We start from the raw sequence: 21,885 nt of genomic DNA, 5'->3' as shown, positions 1-21,885 counted from the left end.
AAGATTTGTATGATTCTGAGATGGAACTTCTATTCCCCTTCAGTTTTTGGGTTTGAACAAATTATGGGACAATAATTTCTTCTTGTCTGTGAAAATTTGACACAGCTTTGGGAAGAAAAGAATTATCCAATCTGAAAACAATTCTGTCTGAAAACAGGATGCAGAAGGGTTCCACTATTTTTAGAGCTTGAATTTCACTTACTCTACATGCTGAGGTAATTGCCACCAAGAATAAGGTCTGTAGTGACAAACACCTCAGAGAGGCTGCTGACGGGTTCGAAGGGAGCATTTGTCAGACCTGATAGCACTAAATTGAGGTCCCAAGGGGAAACCGTAGGTTTTAGGAATGGTCTTAACCTGTCTGCCCCTTTGAAGACACGGATAACCCATGGGTGATCCGCAATTTTTTCTTCAAATACAGCACTTAACGCAGATATGTGTACCCTCAATATGTATTTGGACGTAATCCCTTCTCAAACCCTGATTGCAGGAATCCTAAAACTGTTTTGACCGAAAACGTCTGAGAATAAATTTTTGCTTGAACACACCAACTGCAGAAACTTCTCCAAACTTTAGCGTAAATTTTAGAAGTCACTTCTTTTCTGCTGGCCGTAATGGTGTCGATAATGGCATCTGATAGACCCCTAGACTTCAATATCACCCTTTCAGGTTCCAGGCTGCCAGATGTAACCTTTCTACTTTGGGATGACAGATAGGATTATGTTACAATAGATCTTGTTTCTAAGGAAGGATCCATGGGCACTGAACTGACAATGTCTTCAGCAAGTGGAACCATGGTTTTTTCAGCCACAGAGGAGCTATCAGAATAACATGGGCCCTGTCTAGTCAGATCTTTTTTAGAACCCTGGGAATTAGTTGAAGAGGGGGAAAGGTATACGCCAGTTGAAAATCCCAATTTTGGGATAGTGCGTCCACACCTATTTTCCCGTCGAAAGGGTTCAGGGAAAATAACTTTTTTAATTTTGCATTTGCTGCTGAGGCAAATAGATCCACTTGTGGAGGCCCCCATAATTCTGTGATTTGGAGAAAAACCTGTTTCTCCAGGCTCCATTCTGTTGATCTTAAAGAAGTTCTACTTAACAAATCCGCCATTATGTTTAGGGACCCTTTTAGATGTATAGCTGACAGGGATCTTAAGTGAACTTCCGCCCAAGAAAAAAAAAAATCTGTTAACTGGCTCAGAGCTAGGCTCCTTGTTCCACCTTGATGATTTAAGTAATCAACTACTGTTGTATTGTCTGTTCTTACTTGAACGTCTTTTCCTTTTATGTAATGAGAAAACGCCTTCAACTCCCTCTGATTTGAAGAGAGGGATCTCTGAATGTCAGACCATTTCCCTTGGAAAAAGAGATCAGAGCAGTGCGCTCCCCATCCCTAAAGGCTTGCATCTGTCGTGATTATAATCAGATGTTTGGGATTCCATGGAACTCCTCTCAACAGATGTTCTGAATGTTTCCACCACTGCAGCGACTGATTTACTAGTAAGGGGATTTGAACTTTCCCCTCTAGTGAATCCTGACTTTTGTCCCAACATACTAATATCGACTGTTGTAGAATCCGAGTGTGGAACTATGCCCATCTTACAGCCGGGATGCACGAAGTTAAAGAACCCAGTAGCTTCATTGCCTCCCTGATTGTACATACAGATTGATTTTGGAATCTCGTGACTTTTCCGCTTATCCTGTTGTAGAAATTCGCTTGTGTCAGACGCACATATTTAAGCTGTGCTAAAAGTGCGCCAAAGTACGCCAACCACAAAGAATTTCTCCCGTGCTTAAAAGCACGTGTATCAAGCTTTTTTGCGTAATGAAAGGTAACACTCATCCAGAGTCAGACAAGGTGTTTCATTGTAGAGATTCTGTTGAGCACTTCCCCTGCCCAGTCTCTTTTCTTTATTTTATAAGCCACAAAAGGGGTAACAATAGGAAGGGAAGGCCTGTCACCCGACTACTTCCTTCATGTACAGTAACAAACATACAAGAAGTGATGTTATACAGAAAGATGAGAAACCACCATCACTTCTTCAATACAATAAAATAACATAGCCAGCTAACAAAACACATGTATACAATAATCTCCCATTACCACTGGAGTGAACTTTATCCAGCCTTGCTCAGTGATCAATGCCCAATAAAGTTACTATGATTCTCATGCGTGCTTATTTTTAGGGACAACGTCATTATCTCCAGCGGTTGATCAGGCGCACTAGAGACAACAAACATACGTTCCTTTCATATATTGTTCTCTTAACAAATGCATCCATGCCAAGCCAAAAAATCTGCGCCTTGAGCGGGGGCCCTAGCCGGCGTCCATACATTCGCCAAGAATACACTGCTCCGCCGCACATCAGTCTCCCCCGGCCCACATCCCAGCGCATAGCACATGGACAGTTAGCCAACAGAGACCTCTGCGCCCAGCGGATACGTCTCCACATCCACAGGAAGATATCCACTCCAATGGTTTACCCTGACACTGAGAGATATGATGACAATGTATAATATATTAAAAACACATCCTAATAAAATTTCCACAACAATCCCCATCACCTTCTGGGTTGTAGGTCTCTTGACAAGCAGAATCTATAAGGACCCCTAAAAATGTTAAATTCTGCGATGGGCAAGGATTCGATTTTTTCCAGTTTATTAACCAACCTGCCTGGTAAAGGGTTTGACAAGTTATGAACAGATTGTTTTCCAGTGCCTGTTCTGAGTTTCCTACGATTAACAGATCGTCCAAGTAGGGAATAATTAGGATGTTTCACCTCCTTAAATGAGCCGCTACCTCTAGCATTACTTTGGTAAACACTCTTGGGGCAGAGGTGATTCCAAATGGAAATACTTGGAACTGGAAATTATGTGTTTTTTTTTCCCCACGAAAACTGCTATGCAGAGAAATTTCTGAGATTTCTCGCATACCGGAACATGATAATAAGCATCTTTTAGATCTTCTTCTTTTAACAGATTTATTGTGGATCTTATTGTCTCCATTTTGAATCTGTCGTATTTTATGAACCTGTTCAGGCTCTTTAGGTTTATTATTAGTCAGAATTTTCCATCCGTTTTTTTTTTACCAGGAAGACTGTTGAATAATAGCCCTTTCTTTGTTGTGAGAAAGGAACCGGGATAATGGCTTTCTGAGCCAATAGATTCTGAATCCCCCCTTCCAATTTTTCTTGTAAGACGGATGATTTTTGAATTGGGGTTACTCTGAAGACGTTTTAAGGGAGGAGGAAGACGAATAGGTAATATCGTAACCTTTTGCAATAATATTTAATATCCAGGGATTTACTATGATCTTTTCCCATTCTTTTACGAAAAGCTTCAGTCTTCCTCCCACCTGAACCCTGGCGTCATTGTTTGGAAGATTCAGTATTTTTTGCGGTAAACAGGAAGCCTCTGTTTCCACTCTCAGATTTTTCCCTTTAGACCAATGTGTTTCCCTAGTGGCTCTTTTTGCCTGAAAGGAACCCGCTTTTTTAATTCTTCGAAAGGAAAATTTTCTTTTATTCGTATCCCTAGGGAAGGACTTATATAAAATAGTTTCTAAATCTTGGCCAAACATAAATTTTCCATGAAAACCGTAAACTACATCTTGGAACTGATATCACCAGACCAAGATTTCAACCAAAGGGCTCTTCTTGCCACTACTGCTAATCCAGAGGCTTTTGCTGCTATCCTGACTGACCCTGCTGTAGAGTCTGACAAGAAGTCTACTGCTTTCAAATACAGAGGGAAGGAGTCTTTTAGTGTGTCATAACACGCTCCTTCCTTAATGAGATCTTCTAACTGTAATAACAACCTCTATAAGGATCTGGAAACTGACATGACAGCAAGATTAGGTTTGAATAGAGCAGCGCTAGGTCTTTTTTAAGGTCTGATCAGCTTTCTTGTCCACAGGGTCTTTTAGGGTCCCCATGTCTTCAAATAGAAGCGCATTTGCCCTTTTAACTAGTTTAGATAGAGACACATCAACTTTAGGGCAGGTTGTTAGCAGGGCCTCATCCTCTTCACAAAAAGGAAGGCGACATCTCATACTGTAGTTTTTGGGATAAATCATTTTCTATCCAGAGTTTTCCATTCTCTTTTTATTAATTCCTGCATGTTTTTGTGGACTAGGAAAACTCATTTTTTCTTCTGTTCCAGTCCACTAAACATTTGGTCCTGGACGGACCTATGGACTTTTTCGTCCGAAAGATCCATAGTTGCCCTGACTGCTTTTACTAACTCTTTTGTGTCCTCACAAGAGAAGAGGAAGTTTTTGAAATCTGAATCAGACCCAGAGGAATACCAAGAGTCCGGATTCTCTGAATCTGATTCCTGATCCGAATCTGCAAATGACGAGCTGGAGACACTCACTTTAGTATCCCTATGTTTTGAGCTAGATGTCCCAGGGACTTCTACAGGATTTTCAGCTATGGCAGATCTAATTTCTTCCCTAATTACTTCCCTTAGTTCCTCCTTAATAGACGGAACGAGGTCTTTTACCATATTAGTGGTACACTTTTTGCAGAGTTTTTTGTTATATGTATCCGGCAATCTAACTAAACAGATAACACACTTTTTCTTCTTACTGCCTCTGGGGGGGCCGTGGCTAGCCGAGCATGTGAGCGGCCGCAGGTCCGGTGAGCTCCTGCACTCCCTCTGCATTTTATCCTGACAAACCGCCCCAGTTATTATATTTGGATCCCCAAAGTTTGCCTAACGGTGCCCGGGTTGCTTCGGTACCTGTGTTACAGCAGCAGGAGGCGAAATGACCGGCCGGAGAGGAGCCAAAAGCGCAGATAGGGATATCCAAGATGGCGCCGGATCCGACACGCTGAGGCGCCGAGAGCGCACTGGGGAGGTTCAGAGGGAAGCAGCAGCTAAGCTGGGCAAGTATGCCCGTAATGCAGCCTCAACCCCAGCAAAGAATAGCGGTGGCAACAGGCACAATCCTCCCACTGATTCGGAGGAAGAAGATACTGCTGTAGGCGCTGCGCCCAGGCATGTCTCTGACATAAGTGAATCCCTGCTAATTTATATAGACAGAGCTCAGATGGACCCAGAGCCAGAAGAACCCACTCTTAAGGACGTCCTGCGAGCCATCACTAAATGCAGTAAGTCCTTAACCGCTCTTACAATGCAAGTGGGCACTATTAAAGAGGACGTGTCTATAGTGCGCCATGATTTGAAACGGTTGGTGGAACGTAGCACTGCTTTAGAAGGCCGCATGCGGGATCTGGAGGACTCCATACCACCTCTCAGATGGGAAACGAGTGAGCATGCCCGTAAGCTAGATGTTATTGCGGCCAAACAGGACGACTTGGAAAATCGTCTACGCAGAAATAATGTGCGTATTGTGGGAGTACCGGAAAAAGTAGAAGGGCCGAACCCTACTGATTTCTTTGAAAATTGGATTTAAGACAGAATCCCTCACTCCGCTTTTCGCAGTAGAAAGAGCGCATCGGGTTCCGACCCGGCCCTTACCACCGGGTGCCCCACCCAGAACAGTGCTCATGAAAATACTCCATTATAAAGACCGGGACATTATTCTCAAAAAAGCTTGTGAAATATCTGCAATGTCTGTCAACGGCCAGAAGGTGTCACTCTTTCCTGACTATTCTCTAGATGTCCAGAAAAGGGGGGCGAAATTCCTGGATATAAAACGTCGCCTGCGAGTTCTCGTGTCCTACTCTATGCTTTATCCGGCAAAATTGAGAGTAGTTGCCTTTGGGACTACCACATTTTTTGAAGACCCAAGAGAAGCGATGAGATGGCTGGATCGTCATGAGCGACAACTACGCGCGGCGGAACCACAGGCAGATGGGGACTGAATTATATCCTCTTCTGATTGCCGTTGAATACTTGAGTATACTGCACTGAATGCATGCATGAGAATGTGTTTCTGAATGTTTATGCTGCTATGTACTAGAGTTTCCATTTTGATTGCACTGTTCTCCCTTTCTAACAAAAGATATTAGGGATCCATATAAGTTATATAATATGACTAGGTTTGAGATTATATTGAAATTGCATAGTCCAAGGGGGTGATAGCGGTGGGTCCAAGGACTCTACAGGCCACAATGATTGCAGATTATATTTGAATTGTTCCGTGTTACATGGTTTAAAGTTTACTTTCGTATTTTACTACCACTCCCCTCACGGGGTAGCCAACTACGGGGCTGGGCCCGGTGGTGCTGACGGGTTTTGATTATTGATCCCGAGATCCTGTCATGGGAGTTTTTGCGGGGACCTGTTGGTACGGCCAGTGTTCGTCCTTTGGTTCCAATTGTTTACATGGGATGTCAAAAATTAGACAAGCTCAGTCAGGCCTCTAGTGTGATTAGTGAGGGTATTACTCCTTTTACACGCTTAATACAGGAGGCGGTGCTTTTTGACTTCTGGAGAATGAGAAATCCGGATGTGCGACAATATTCTTGTCACTCTAGTTCATATGGCTCATTATCTAGAATTGATTTGGTGCTAGGAAATTAGACTATGGGCCGTTTTATACCTCCCTAGGAGGTTGTCTGATCATTCTCGGTTACTGACAATTATTACCTTGCAGCCGCGCTTGCAGCAGGGAGACAGGTGTTGGAAATTTAACCCGAATTGGCTGCATATACTAGTGGATGTAGTGGATGTTAAGCAACAATTGGCAGAATTTTTCACTTTTAATTTACCTACTGCCTCGGGGATGATTGTTTGGGATGCGCTGAAAGCCTTTCTACAAGGTATTCTGATAGCGAGGGTTAATGGGAGGAAAAAGGAGACTAGAGAAAAGGTGAGGAGGCTGACCCAAGAAGTAGCGGAAACTGAAGCTGAGTTTATATTAAATCCATCTGTAGATTCTGAGAATAAGTGGAAAGAGGCCCAAAAGTCGCTGAATAATCGATTATTGGTGAATGCGCAGAATAGGAGATTTTTTCAAAAACAGCGGTACTATGAGGAGGGAGAAAAGACAAGGAAATTGTTGGCTCTCTTAACTAAGGCCCAACATTAGTCCAGCTTTATACCAGCTCTGCGTAATTCAGAAGGGTCGATATGTACCTCCCCAGAGCAGGTGGTAGAGGTCATGTATTCCTTTTACTCCAATTTATACTCCTCAAAAATTACTGCCTCTGAGGCTCAGATGGAAGACTTTCTGGTCCCGTTTGACTTCCCTGCTCTTACACGAGACCAACAATCTCAATTGGACACCCCCATTTCCCTTATGGAATTGGAAATAGCACTGCAAGACATGTCCAATAATAAAGCCCCTGGGGGGGATGGACTGCCAGCTGAAGTATATAAAACCTATTTCTCAGTACTCCTGCCCCAGTTGTTAGGAGTATTTAAGGAGGCTCACACCAGTAAGGCCCTGCCAGCTTCTATGAATGAGGCCATTATTGTGGTTATTCCAAAACCGGGGAAAGACGTCCTAGAGGCAGAATCTTACCGACCCATTTCCTTATTGCAGGTGGACATCAAACTGTTGGCGAAGGTATTGGCTAACCATTTGAACCTTGTGATTAAGTCTGTTTTCCACTCTGATCAAGCCGGATTCATACCCGACATGTCAACGAAGGTGAATATTAGACGACTGTACCTGAATATTCAGGTGGGCCAAATCCATGCGTCGGATGCGGCGGTCGCGTCTCTAGACGCAGCCAAAGCATTCGACAGTGTGGAGTGGCGATACCTCATTACTGTACTGAAGGCCATGGGATTCGGGTCAGGGATTATTAATTGGGTCCAGTTACTATATGCACGCCCTACTGCTAGATTACAGGTGAATGGCAATCTTTCTGACTCCTTTGAACTGCACATGGGGACTAGACAGGGGTGTCCTCTTTCACCGCTATTGTTCACAATCGCGGTGGAACCTTTTTCTAGAGGCTCTCCGTAAGGCAGAAACGGTGAAGAGTATCACTTGCGGGTCAGTAACGGAAAAGGTCGCTCTCTATGCGGACGACCTTTTGTTATTTCTTGATGACTGGACCTCCTCTCTACCAGCAGCTATGCAAATCATTAATGATTTTGGGCGTCTATCTGGCTTGACTATTAATTGGACAAAGTCAATGCTAATGCCTTTGGGAAATACTACACAGACAGACCATAGTTTTACTGCGGGTTTTCAGATTGTACCCTCCTTTAAGTATCTGGGTATACAGGTATCGGCAGATCCTCAGGATTTTATCAGTTTGAATTTATTACCGCTATTGGATAAATTCAGACGGAAGATCCAAGTATGGATTAGACTCCCATTGTCACTTATTGGGCGCACTAACTTGTTAAAAATGATCCTTATGCCACAGCTCTTGTACATTTTACATAACTCCCCGTCCTGGATCCCCTTAAGAATATTTCATTCTATTAAGGCAAAATTCCGAGACCTCATCTGGAAGAAAAAAAACACCCCAAATTAAACTTGCGGTGCTGTGTAGATCAAAAACCCAGGGGGGGGTTGAGTGTCCCTGACCCACGGATGTATTATATAGCGGCCCAATTACAGCATCTTCGAGGATGGGGAGAGGTAGTTAAGTTGAGCACTGCTGGGCGAGTTGTGCAGCAGCTTATCCATACTAAGAATGTAACGGCAGCTTTGGAGGGCAAGTTTTTTATGACAAGGGTAGGCAATATGGTATCCTACGCACCATACACACAGTATGGTGGAAAGCTAAAGAGATTGTAGGAATCCAAGGGTATACACAACTTACCCCGATCTGGCCTAACTACCTGTACAAGGAGCTAAACACGGTAACTAATGTGAAATTATGGGACGTCTATGGTCTTAATCGAATGTGTCAGCTATATGAGAATAACTGTCTTAAATCCTTTAATATGTTACAGGAAGAGTTTGGTCTGCCTAAGACGTTATTTGATGTCTACCTTCAGGTACGGCATGCTGTACAAATAGAAGACCGTAAGGAGAAAATAGTCCCTGCTGATTCACATTCGATTATTACTCCAATTACCTCCCTGGGGGATACAAGAGGGGTGAACTCCTCATTCTATCTGAGCTTAATGGAGGCGTTACACAAGGCCCATCCGCTGCAGCTATATTCCAAATGGCAACATGATGTCACTGACTTAACAGTGGTAGGAGGTATTAGAAGATTTCCCAGTGGTAGCGGTAAGTGAGACCCACAGAGTCTCACAATTGCTATTACTACATAGAGTGTACAGAACTCCAGTCCTCTTACACAAAATGGGGTATAGGACGGATGATACTTGACCTAGATGTTGCGCGCACAATGCAGATTTAATTCACTTAATGTGGAATTGCCCAAGGCTGCGAAGATATTGGTCTGATGTGGGGAGCTTAAAGAGAAAAAAAAGCCTCTCAGGCTATGAGCTGAGCGCTGCGATTGGCCAGCGCTACAGCATGGGAGAATGAGACGCCGGCAGGTTCCCCTGGGTGGAGCCTAACTAAGAAGATACCGGAGGCTATACCGGACGAACGGAGCGGTGCCCAGGTATAACAGTAAGTGCAGGGAGATCCCTGGGCGCCGCTCTACATGTCTGTATAGTTAGTTTAGATGTTTTATTCTAGTGAAAGGTCCTCTTTAATATGTAATGTGTTTGATATAACTATTGATCTACAGTGGGGGAAATAATTATTTGACCCCTCACTGATTTTGTAAGTTTCTCCAATGACAAAGAAATGAAAAGTCTCAGAACAGTATCATTTCAATGGTAGGTTTATTGTAACAGTGGCAGATAGCACATCAAAAGGAAAATCGAAAAAATAACTTTAAATAAAAGATAGCAACTGATTTGCATTTCATTGAGTGAAATAAGTATTTGAACCCTCTAACAAAAAAAGACTTAATACTTGGTGGAAAAACCCTTGTTTGCAAGCACAGAGGTCAAACGTTTCTTGTAATTGATGACCAAGTTTGCGCACATTTTAGGAGGAATGTTGGTCCACTCCTCTTTGCAGATCATCTCTAAATCCCTAAGGTTTCGAGGCTGTCTCTGTGCAACTCTGAGCTTGAGCTCCCTCCATAGGTTTTCGATTGGATTAAGGTCCGGAGACTGACTAGGCCACTCCATGACCTTAATGTGCTTCTTCTTGAGCCACTCCTTTGTTGCCTTTGCTGTATGTTTTGGGTCATTGTCGTGCTGGAACACCCATCCACGACCCATTTTCAGTTTCCTGGCAGAGGGAAGGAGGTTGTCGCTCAGGATTTCACGATACATGGCTCCGTCCATTTTCCCGTTTATGCGAATAAGTTGTCCTGTGCCCTTAGCAGAAAAACACCCCCAAAGCAAAATGTTTCCACCCCCATGCTTGACGGTGGGGACGGTGTTTTGGGGGTCATAGGCAGCATTTTTCTTCCTCCAAACACAGCGAGTTGAGTTAATGCCAAAGAGCTCTATTTTGGTCTCATCAGACCACAGCACCTTCTCCCAGTCACTCTCTGAATCATTCAGGTGTTCATTGGCAAACTTCAGACGGGCCTGCACATGTGCCTTCCTGAGCAGGGGGACCTTGCGAGCCCTGCAGGATTTTAATCCATTGCGGTGTAATGTGTTTCCAATGGTTTTCTTGGTGACTGTGGTCCCTGCTAATTTGAGGTCATTAACTAACTCCTCCCGTGTAGTTCTAGGATGCTTTTTCACCTTTCTCAGAACCATTGACACCCCACGAGGTGAGATCTTGCGTGGAGCCCCAGAGCGAGGTCGATTGATGGTCATTTTGTGCTCCTTCCATTTTCGAACAATCGCACCAACAGTTGTCACCTTCTCTCCCAGCTTCTTGCTAATGGTTTTGTAGCCCATTCCAGCCTTGTGCAGGTCTACAATTTTGTCTCTGACATCCTTGGACAGCTCTTTGGTCTTTCCCATGTTGGAGAGTTTGGAGTCTGCTTGATTGATTGATTCTGTGGACAGGTGTCTTTTATACAGGTGACTAGTTAAGACAGGTGTCCTTAATGAGGGTGACTAATTGAGTAGAAGTGTCTAACCACTCTGTGGGAGCCAGAACTCTTAATGGTTGGTAGGGGTTCAAATACTTATTTCACTCAATGAAATGCAAATCAGTTGCTATCTTTTATTTAAAGTTATTTTTTCGATTTTCCTTTTGATGTGCTATCTGCCACTGTTACAATAAACCTACCATTGAAATGATACTGTTCTGAGACTTTTCATTTCTTTGTCATTGGACAAACTCACAAAATCAGTGAGGGGTCAAATAATTATTTCCCCCACTGTAACTCCTACAATCTGTATTCTGGGATATACCAAAAAGATACCCGTTACCCCTGAGCTTAGAAAAGCGATCACAAGAATCCTTTACCAGGCAAGGAAGTTAATTGCGTTTCACTGGATTGCCTCTGTCCCCCCGGCTATCCAGAACTTAGTGGATAAGAGTCATATGCTAGTAAGACTAGAGAGTTACGTATACCAAAAACAAGGAAGTAATAAGAAATTCGAAAAAATATGGTCACTTTGGATATCATATTATAATGTTGTGGTTTAATGTAGTAGACTTGTTGCTTTGAATGGTGATGGGAAGGTATCGCATGATGATCTGTGGGTACGACTGGGTGATAGTTGGCGTGGATGCTGGATTTGCATGTGGAAAATGAAGAACCAATGGGAAATCGAGCAATGGCTTATCCTGAAGATCTTCTGGGACTATGGTTCTTGGAGTAATATGAAGCCACCATCGATGCCTCTCCTATGGACTTTCTTACAACCGCGAACCCGGGACTCAGGGTGTGGGGAGGGAGGGAATGTTTATGTTTTCCGCTTTTTGGGTTGTTTGCATAAAATCTTATTGAAAATCAAAAAAAGATTTTATTCTTACCGCCTCTGCCTGCCTTAGAACAGAAACAGGCTCATAGCAATGCCATGAGGATGATCCATCTCCCACCTGGAGGGAGAGGAAGACACTGAGGAAGGGTCAAATTTATACTTCCTGCCCTAGCTGGTCGGAGGCAGGAAGTATGGAAACTATAGGCCGGTAAGTTTAGCATCTGTTGGAGTACCTCAATGAAAATAAGCAAATAACGCCATATTAGCATAGCTTCATGAGGGATAGGTCATGTCAAAATAATTTTAATCAGTTTCTATGAGGAGGTAAGATCTGCACTTGACCGCGGCGAATCAATGGATTCTTCAAAGCATTTGACACTGTACCACATAAAAGGTTAGCACATAAAATAAGAATGCTTGGACTAGGGGAAAATGTCTGTACGTGGGTAAGTAACTAGCTCAGTGATAGAAAACAGAGGGTGGTTATTGGTACACACTCAGATTAGGTCACTGTCGCTAGTGGGGTACCACAGGGCAGAGAAGTGGCAGATGAGGTTTAAGGGCTCTTTCACACCTGCGTTGTTGTGTTCCGGCATAGAGTTCCGTCGTCGGGGCTCTATGCCGGAAGAATCCTGATCAGGATTATCCTAATGCATTCTGAATGGAGAGAAATCCGTTCAGGATGCATCAGGATGTCTTCAGTTCCGGAACGGAACGTTTTTTGGCCGGAGAAAATACCGCAGCATGCTGCGCTTTTTGCTCCGGCCAAAAATCCGGAACACTTGCCGCAAGGCCGGATCCGGAATTAATGCCCATTGAAAGGCATTGATCCGGATCCGGCCTTAAGCTAAACGTCGTTTCGGCGCATTGCCGGATCCGACATTTAGCTTTTTCAGAGTAGTTACCATGGCTGCCGGGACGCTAAAGTCCTGACAGCCATGGTAAGTGTAGCGGGGAGCGGGGGAGCAGTGTACTTACCGTCCGTGCGGCTCCCCGGGCGCTCCAGAGTGACGTCAGGGCGCCCCAAGCGCATGGATCATGTGATCACATGGATCACGTCATCCATGCGCATGGGGCGCTCTGACGTCATTCTGGAGAGCCCGGGGAGCCGCACGGACTGTAAGTATACCGCTCCCCCGCTCCCCACTACTACTATGGCAACCAGGACTTTAATAGCGTCCTGGGTGCCATAGTAACACTGAACGCATTTGGAAGACGGTTCCGTCTTCAAATGCTTTCAGTACACTTGCGTTTTTCCGGATCCGGAGTGTAATTCCGGCAAGTGGAGTACACGCCGGATCCGGACAACGCAAGTGTGAAAGAGGCCTTACACTGACAAATGTAAGGTTATGCACATGGGAAGGAATAATGCAAGTCAATCGTACATAGTAAATGGTAAAATACTGGGTAACACTGACATGGAAAAGGACTTAGGAATTTTAGTGAACCGCAAACTAAGCTGTAAAAACCAGTGTCAGGCAGCTGCTGCCAAGGCCAATAAGATAATGGGTTGCATCAAAAGGGGCATAGATGCCCACGATGAGAACATAGTCCTGTCACTTTACAAATCACTAGTCAGACCACACATGGAGTACTGTGTACAGTTCTGAGCTCCTGTGAACAAGGCAATCATAGCAGAGCTGGAGAGGGTTCAGAGGAGGGCAACTAAAGTAATAACTGGGCGGACTACAGTACCCTAAAAGATTATCAAAATTAGGGTTATTCACGTTCGAAAAAAGACGACTGAGGGGAGATGTAATAACTATGTATAAATATATCAGGGGTCAGTACAGAGATCTATCCTATCATCTATTTATCCCCAGGACTGTGACTGTGACGAGGGGACATCCTCTGCGTCTGGAGGAAAGAAGGTTTGCACACAAAGATAGAAGAGGACTCTTTACTGTAAGAGCAGTGAGACTATGGAACTCTCTGCCTGAGGAGGTGGTGATGGTGAGTACATTAAAGGAATTCAAGAGGGGCCTGGATGTATTTCTGGAGTGTAATAATATTACAAGCTATAGCTACTAGAGAGGGGTCGTTGATTCAGGGAGTTATTCTGATTGCCTGATTGGAGTCGGGAAGGAATTTTTTATTTCTCTAAAGTGGGGAAAATTGTCTTCTACCTCTCAGGTTTTTTTCTGCCTTCCTCTGGATCAACTTGCAGGATAACAGGCCGAACTGGATGGACAGATGTCTTTTTTCAGCCTTATAAACTATGTTACTATGTATTCAACTCAACCATTTTAACTTTTTTTTCTATATTATATTTTTGAGATTTTTTTTTTAAATTGATTTAATATACGGGGTGGGCCATTTATATGGATACACCTTAATAAAATGGGAATGGTTGGTGATATTTACTTCCTGTTTGTGGCACATTAGTATATGTGAGGGGGGAAACTTCTCAAGATGGGTGGTGACCATGGCGGCCATTTTGAAGTCGGCCATTTTGAATCCAACTTTAGTTTTTTCAATAGGAAGAGGGTCATGTGACACATCAAACTTATTGGGAATTTCACAAGAAAAACAATGGTGTGCTTGGTTTTAACGTAACTTTATTCTTTCATGAGTTATTTACAAGTTTCTGACCACTTATAAAATGTGTTCAATGTGCTGCCCATTGTGTTGGATTGTCAATGCAACCCTCTTCTCCCACTCTTCACACACTGATAGCAACACCGCAGGAGAAATGCTAGCACAGGCTTCCAGTATCTGTAGTTTCAGGTGCTGCACATCTCGTATCTTCACAGCATAGACAATTGCCTTCAGATGACCCCAAAGATAAAAGTCTAAAGGGGTCAGATCGGGAGACCTTGGGGGCCATTCAACTGGCCCACGACGACCAATCCACTTTCCAGGAAACTGTACATCTAGGAATGCTCGGACCTGACACCCATAATGTGGTGGTGCACCATCTTGCTGGAAAAACTCAGGGAACGTGCCAGCTTCAGTGCATAAAGAGGGAAACACATCATCATGTAGCAATTTCGCATATCCAGTGGCCTTGAGGTTTCCATTGATGAAGAATGGCCCCACTATCTTTGTACCCCATATACCACACCATACCATCAATTTTTTTGTTCCAACAGTCTTGGAGGGATCTATCCAATGTGGGTTAGTGTCAGACCAATAGCGGTGGTTTTGTTTGTTAACTTCACCATTCACATAAAAGTTTGCCTCATCACTGAACAAAATCTTCTGCGTAAACTGAGGGTCCTGTTGCAATTTTTGTTTTGCCCATTCTGCAAATTCAGTGCGCCAATCTGGGTCATCCTCGTTGAGATGCTGCAGTAGCTGGAGTTTGTAAGTGTGCCATTTGTGAGTAGCTAATATCCGCCAAAGGGATGTTCGACTAATGCCACTCTCCAGTGACATGCGGCGAGTGCTACGCTGTGGGCTCTTGCTGAATGAAGCTAGGACAGCCACTGATGTTTCTTCACTAGAGACAGATTTCATGCATCCACATTATGGCAAATCCAACACTGAACCAGTTTCACGAAACTTAGCAAGCAGTTTGCTAACTGTAGCATGGGAGATGGGTGGTCTCGTAGGGTGTCTTGCATTAAAATCTGCTGCAATGACCCGGTTACTGCGTTCACCAGACATCAACACAATTTCTATCGGCTCCTCACGTGTTATGCTCGGCGACATGTCAATGGCCGTAAACAAAGAGAAACTTGTAAATAACTCATGAAAGAATAAAGTTACGTTAAAACCAAGCACACCATTGTTTTTCGTGTGAAATTCCCAATAAGTTTGATGTGTCACATGACCCTCTTCCTATTGAAAAAACAAAAGTTGGATTCAAAATGGCCGACTTCAAAATGGCCGCTATGGTCACCACCCATCTTGAAAAGTTTCTCCCCTCACATATACTAATGTGCCACAAAGTGGAAGTTAATATCACCAACCATTCCCATTTATTAAGGTGTATCCATATAAATGGCCCATCCTGTATAATCATGCATTGTATTTAATCAAAGGATTAATTTATATAAACCAGCAATATTCTCTCCTATATAATTTTGTTCCGTTATTCAATATTATAAACAATGGGGGAAAAATGGTACCAATAAAAGCATCAACTCTTCCTGCAAAAAACTAGCCCCTACACAAAGACTATCAAAAATAAAAACGTTTGGTTTTCAGAAAATGGAGACACAAAAACATATATATATTTTTTTTAAATGCTTTATTATGTAAAACTTTAACAGAAAAATAAAGAGACATATTTGGTATTGTTGCGTCTGTAACAACCTGTTTTATAAAAATAACACTCTGCAAAAAATAAACAAACAAATAAAAATGGTGCCGGAACATCCATTTTTTGGTTACCTTGCCTCACAAAAAGCGTAATATTGAGCGATCAAAAATCATTTGTACCCCAAAATAGTAACAACAACAGTCACCTTATCCCGTAGTTTCCAAAATGGGGTCACTTTTTGGGAGTTTCTACTGTAAGGGTGCATGGGGCATGTCAACTTAAAATTAGCCCAGTGAAATCTGCTCTCCAAAATTCATGTTGCTCCTTCCCTCCTGCACCCTGCTGTGTTCCGATACAGCAGTTTACAACCACATATGAGGTGTTTATGTAAACTGCAGAATCAGGATAAATAATATAGAGTTTTGTTTTGCTGTTAACCATTGATGCCTTACAAGAGAAAATGAATTAAAATGGAAAATCTGCAATAAGAGGTGAAATTTAGAAATTTCTCCTGTATTTCCCTTTAATTCTTGCGGAACACCTAAAGGGTTAACAAAGTTTTGAAAATCATTTCTATTATGTAAGCCCCACATTGTGACTTCATAACTGAATTGGTCCTCTAAAAATTGCATTTAAAATTCCAATCCATCTAACATCCATAAAAAATAAAATTACATTTACAAAATAATGCAAACATATGGATAATGTAAAGCAATGACTATTTTATGAGGTACCACTATCTGTCTTAAAAGCAGAGATTGAAATTTTGAACATAGCGAATTTTTCAAAATTTTCTGTAAATTTGGGATTTTTAAAAAAAATAAAGGTGAAATATAGCAACTTGAATTTATTATTGTCATGAAGTACAATTTGTCATGAGAAAACAATCTCAAAATAGCTTGGATAAGTAAAATCATTCCAAAGGTATTATCACAAGTGACATGTCAGATTTCCAAAATATGGCCTGGTCCTTAACGTGAAAAAATGTCAGGGTCCTAAAGGTAGAGTCCCTTTAATAACAAGTGATAGATTAGAAACCAAATAATAATACCATTTTGAACCTTATTGCTCATATATTTCTACCCCATAATGACAAGTGAGAATCATGTAATTATTTTTCATTTAAAGGGGTTTTCCAGTAATACTGATTTTTAAACAACTTTCCACTAACCCCTGAAATAGTAGATTCATACTTATTTACTCCACACTGTTCCAGTCCTCGCTGCCTCCGCTCTCTCAGGACAGAAGAGAAAGTGGCGGAGTGGACCAGGTAAGTATGAGTCTTCTATTTCAGGGAGCAGGCTGTGCCCAAAGTCATTATTAAAGGGAACCTGTCACCGGGATTTTGTGTACAGAGCTGAGGACATGGGTTGCTAGATGGCCGCTAGCACATCCGCAATACCCAGTCCCCATAGCTCTGTGTGCTTTTATTGTGTAAAAAAAAAACAACTTGATATATATGCAAATTAACATAAAAGAGTCATATCTTACTTGTGTGACCAGAGAAGAGTCATATTTTCAAGCTCTGACTCCTCAGGTTAATTTGTATATGTATCAAATCGTTGTTTTTTTTACACAAAAAAAGCACACAGAGCTATGGGGACTGGGTATTGCGGATGTGCTAGTGGCCATTTAGCAACCCATGTCCCCAGTTCTATACCCAAAATCTCGGTGAAAGGTTCCCTTTAAGGCAAAATACCTTTAAGGCTATAGAAATGCAGGATTATACAAGCAATCTTTATGGCTGCCTGTATGGTGATAGCATCTCTATAATACTTTGTAAGATAGTAACAGTTTATAGTTTTTTTATGTCATAACTTTTCTTATCCCTTCTCGTTTCAGCGCTTCCCTGCTAATTGCTGACTTCACACTGTGCACCTCTCATTCAGTTCGGCTGAAAACAACCCACGGGTTCCATTTCAACTACAAGAAAAGAGATTCTTTGCCTTTTGAACATAAAAAATACTGTGTAGAGGTAGAGGGAGAGTAAATAAACAGAATAACAGCGCAGATGCCATCCTCTGAGCCATTTCTATTTCATCCAGATCTATCACATGCAGGCATGCAGATCTTTAAAAGCCAAAGTTTTATGTTTATTTGCATACTGTACAGCTGAACGCTCACAGAGAGCACATAAAATAGTCATTAGCTAGGAGCCAAATGCTAATATATCCAACCATGTGCAAAGGTGCTGCAACACTTTTTTTGGCTTGTTAAAAACACCATGGGGGGAGCGGCATTTTTTAGTCACACATTTTACTTGCGTTTTTTCACTCTTTTTTTTTTCCTACAGAGAAGTCATAGCCAGAATATGCTGAAATGAAAAAAAAAAATAGCTAAAACTGCTAGGAAACATCTTAAGACTACACTACAAAGTCTATAGGGTGTTTCATAATTTCCTACAGGCCAACATGCAGCATCTGGCAATGGCAATTTCTGGTTAAGGGCCCATTCACACGATCGTGTCTTTCTGTCCGCATCCATTCTGCAATTTTGCAAACCGGATGCGGACCCATTCATTTCAATGGGGCCACGAAAGATGCAGGCAACACACCATGTGTTGTCCGCATAAGAGCTTCCGTTCCACTGCCCCGCAAAAAAGATAGAAGACGTCCTATTCTTCAAAAATAGGCATTTCTATCATGGAGAAGGACATTCTAATCCACAAAATGCGCAATGCACATGGCCGGTACCCGAGTTTTGTGGATCAGCAAATTGTGGCCCACAAAAACACAGATACGGTTGTGTGAATGATCTAAAAAAAAAAAAATAGAAGCCAAAAAATGCTGTATAGAATACTGGAATATTGCAAACATAAGTTACTATTGTACCATGGACATGTGGAGTCAGGACTGTGACTAGAAATTAGGGGTGGGCGATATGGCCTAAAATCTATATTGCAATATAATTTTAAGCATATGCGATATATAATCGCAATATATTCTATATTTCGGGGTTTTAAACTTTTTTATTTTTTTTACTTTTTATTTAATAACTATTAGCCTCCTTAGGGGCTAGAACCCTTGTCCTATTCACCCTAATAGAGCTCTATTATGGTGAATAGGTCTTCACACTCTGAGCATAGTGCACACAGCAGCAGGGAGCTGACCATGGCAGCCAGGGCTTCAGTAGCATCCTGGCTGCCATGGTAACTGATCGGAGCCCCACGATTACACTGCTGGGGCTCCGATCAGAAGCTGCCACCCTGGGGCCACTGCCACCAATGATTTCATCGTGTGGAGGGGAGGCCGCAATTAATATAATACTTAGAAGACGGGGAGTAGAAGGGAGGGGCTGTGGCCACTGCACCACCAATGAATATAGTTAATATGCCTGAATACAAACATAGCCTGTATGTGCCGGCCATATCCCACACCTGGCCTCTATTACTGCGTGCCATGATCCACCGCAATTAACCCCTCAGGACCTGCTCCTCCTCCTCAGGACCTGCCCCTCCTCCTCTCTGTTCTCATTGGTGGCGCACTGGCCACAGTCCCTCCCCTCCTCCTCCTATTCTGTTCTCATTTGTGGTCAGCAGCAGCCGCACACAGTGAGGAGGGAGGGACTCCTTCCTTCTCCACTGTGCAGACTCAGGAGAACCTGGTGCGTACTGAGAGCGGCGCAGGCTATGTTCTACTGCAATATGGCGATATAAACGAAATCTCTATCGTTAGCCAAATTTATATCGTTTATATTGCATATCGTCTATATCGCCCACCCCTACTAGAAATCATCCAAAATTAAGCCCAACACCAACATCGTGTTTCCATATTACAGCATATTATTCAGTATGGCCAGATCTAATACTGTGGAGCTATTATTATAGTACTGTCCAATCATCTAATGTTTGTTAGCCAGAGGGAATCCACCAAAGGCAGATGTCAGGGAATTTAAAGGGGTTATCCAACACCTATAATGGCCCCCAAAATAGACGGGCAATTCAAACAGGTTATATACTTACCCCTCTCCCCGTCACCCGCATCGCTCCTGATGCCTGTACGGCCGCCGCTGCATCTCCCCGTTGTGGAGATCAAAACATCAGGTGAAAGAGGGCAGCCAATTGCAGGCCACGAAGGGAACGAGCCTCCCTAGCATCAGACTTGTCCCCGTCACAGCCTGCTATTGGCTGCCCGCTACCCCCCTCCCCTGCCGGATGTTTTGATCCCTGCAACAGTGAGATGCAGCGGCGCCCATGCGGGCATCAGGAGCGACGTGGGTGCCGGGGAGCAGGGTAAGTATAACCTGTTTGATATCTAAAAGGAGAAAAGAACTGGATCGCACACCCCCATGCTATGCCTTGATCTAATAACTGCTTCTCAGTAAAAACAAGATTTTTGTAAAACTTACCTGTAAAATCTCTTTCTCGCTCTTCATTGGTGGACACAGAGACCGTGGGTATAGCTATGTCCGCTAGGAGGTGTTAACACTAGTAAAAGCTGTTTGCTTCTCCCCTGGCAGCTATACCCCCTCCAGCCTGGAGAGAGCGCTTCAGTTTGTGAGATGCAGTAGGAGAAGCAATTAAACCAACGAAAAAACGTGGAACAGCAACAATGCCAAGAACCGAACCAGGTTCTAACCAGTAACAGCCACAACTGTGGTCGAACAACAATATTGGGTGGGTGCTGTGTCCCCCAATAAAAAGCGAGAAAGAGATTTTACAGGTAAGGTTTTACAAAAATCTAGTTTTCTCGCCCATATTCATTGGGGGACACAGAGACCGTGGGACGTCCTAGAGCAGTCCACAGTTAGGGAAAACCACAGACCCATGGAGTAAGCGCCCCTGCAGATAACTAAGAACTGCTGCCTGTAAGACCAAGTGGTCCAAAGGCGGCGCCTGCCGAAGCATAAGCATGCATCTGGCAAACCTTTGTGAATATGCGCAAGGAGGACAGTAGCCGCCCTGCACAACTGCGCGGCCGAACTTTGAATCCTCCGAGCCCAAGAGCGCCACCGCTCTGGTGGAGTGAACCATGACACCGAAGGGCGGGACCCTGCCCCGGGTGCAGTACGCTTAAGCAAATGTAGATGTGCAATTACCCCTGGAGGCCGCCAATGCCTTGCGAGGACCCTCCGTGATGACAAAAAAGGAGAGTCCGTACCCCGGAAGGAACTGGAGGCTAGCAATAAATTGTCAGAGCCCTGACAACTTCCAAATGATCTAACTCCCGTTCCCTAGGGGGTGAAGGGGAGGGACAGAGTGATGGAAGGACAGATTCTTCATTGAAATGGAACTCAGAGACCACCGTCAGAGAAAGGAATGAACGGGCCGGGGAACCGCTTATCCCTGTTAGAACCAGGAGGTTCTCTGCAAGAGAGCGCCCCAACCCAGACACCCATCTGATGGATGTGATAGCCACAAGAAAAAAACACCTTCCAGAACCGGAGTCGGAGAGACCTCTTCCGCAAGGGTTCAAGGGAAGAATTCCAGAGCGCTGAAAGAACTAAGGTCAGATCCCAAGGCGGTAAAGGAAGACGGTATGGAGGAACCGCATGTGCCCAGGAAACAACACATTGGCTAGGTAAAAGCAGAGACGATATAAGAATCACCAGCGGTGGAGTTCCGTCAACGACAGTGTATTAACAGAGTAGCAACACTGCTTGACCGGAAATTTCAAACAGACCAAGACGAGAGAAAAAAACTCCTGCCTTGAAGAGGAAGAAAAGAAGGGGTGTTCCGTTCCAGAAACAAAACTCCATCAACAGTCGTGACAGCCCCCCTGCTCAGCCTGGCGTGGTGAGTCTCGTTGTCTAGTCACGGAACGTGTAGTGAAAAGGCATGACAACATCGGACTGACATGGCAGTCACTAGTCAAGTCTTGAGAGGTATTTTTAGAAACGGGTAGTATACACAGGACCAACGGGTAGGAGTTGGAAAAAAAAGTCACAGCCCAACAGTCGTTCCGGAACAGGGCTTGGAAGAATAAAAACACAGAA

The 21,885-nt window shown here is 43.5% G+C and overlaps 1 protein-coding gene across 2 annotated transcripts in view; it reads right to left on the bottom strand.

Moving 5' to 3' along the window:
* FER (FER tyrosine kinase) overlaps nt 1-21,885 on the bottom strand; it is a 307,686-nt gene that overhangs the window by 145,227 nt on the left and 140,574 nt on the right. The window contains exon 13 of one of the 2 annotated variants that reach the window (XM_040421608.1): nt 18,168-18,265. The exons of the other annotated variant lie outside the window; for it this stretch is intronic. Coding sequence (XP_040277542.1) covers nt 18,239-18,265 — 27 coding nt within the window. The 3' untranslated portion in view covers nt 18,168-18,238. Of the gene's footprint in view, nt 1-18,167; nt 18,266-21,885 lie in introns of those variants that run through there. 2 annotated transcript variants of the gene reach the window in all.

This window comes from Bufo bufo, chromosome 2 (assembly GCF_905171765.1).
Source record: "Bufo bufo chromosome 2, aBufBuf1.1, whole genome shotgun sequence".
Lineage (NCBI taxonomy): Eukaryota > Metazoa > Chordata > Amphibia > Anura > Bufonidae > Bufo > Bufo bufo.
This window is presented reverse-complemented; position numbering and strand designations above follow the sequence as displayed.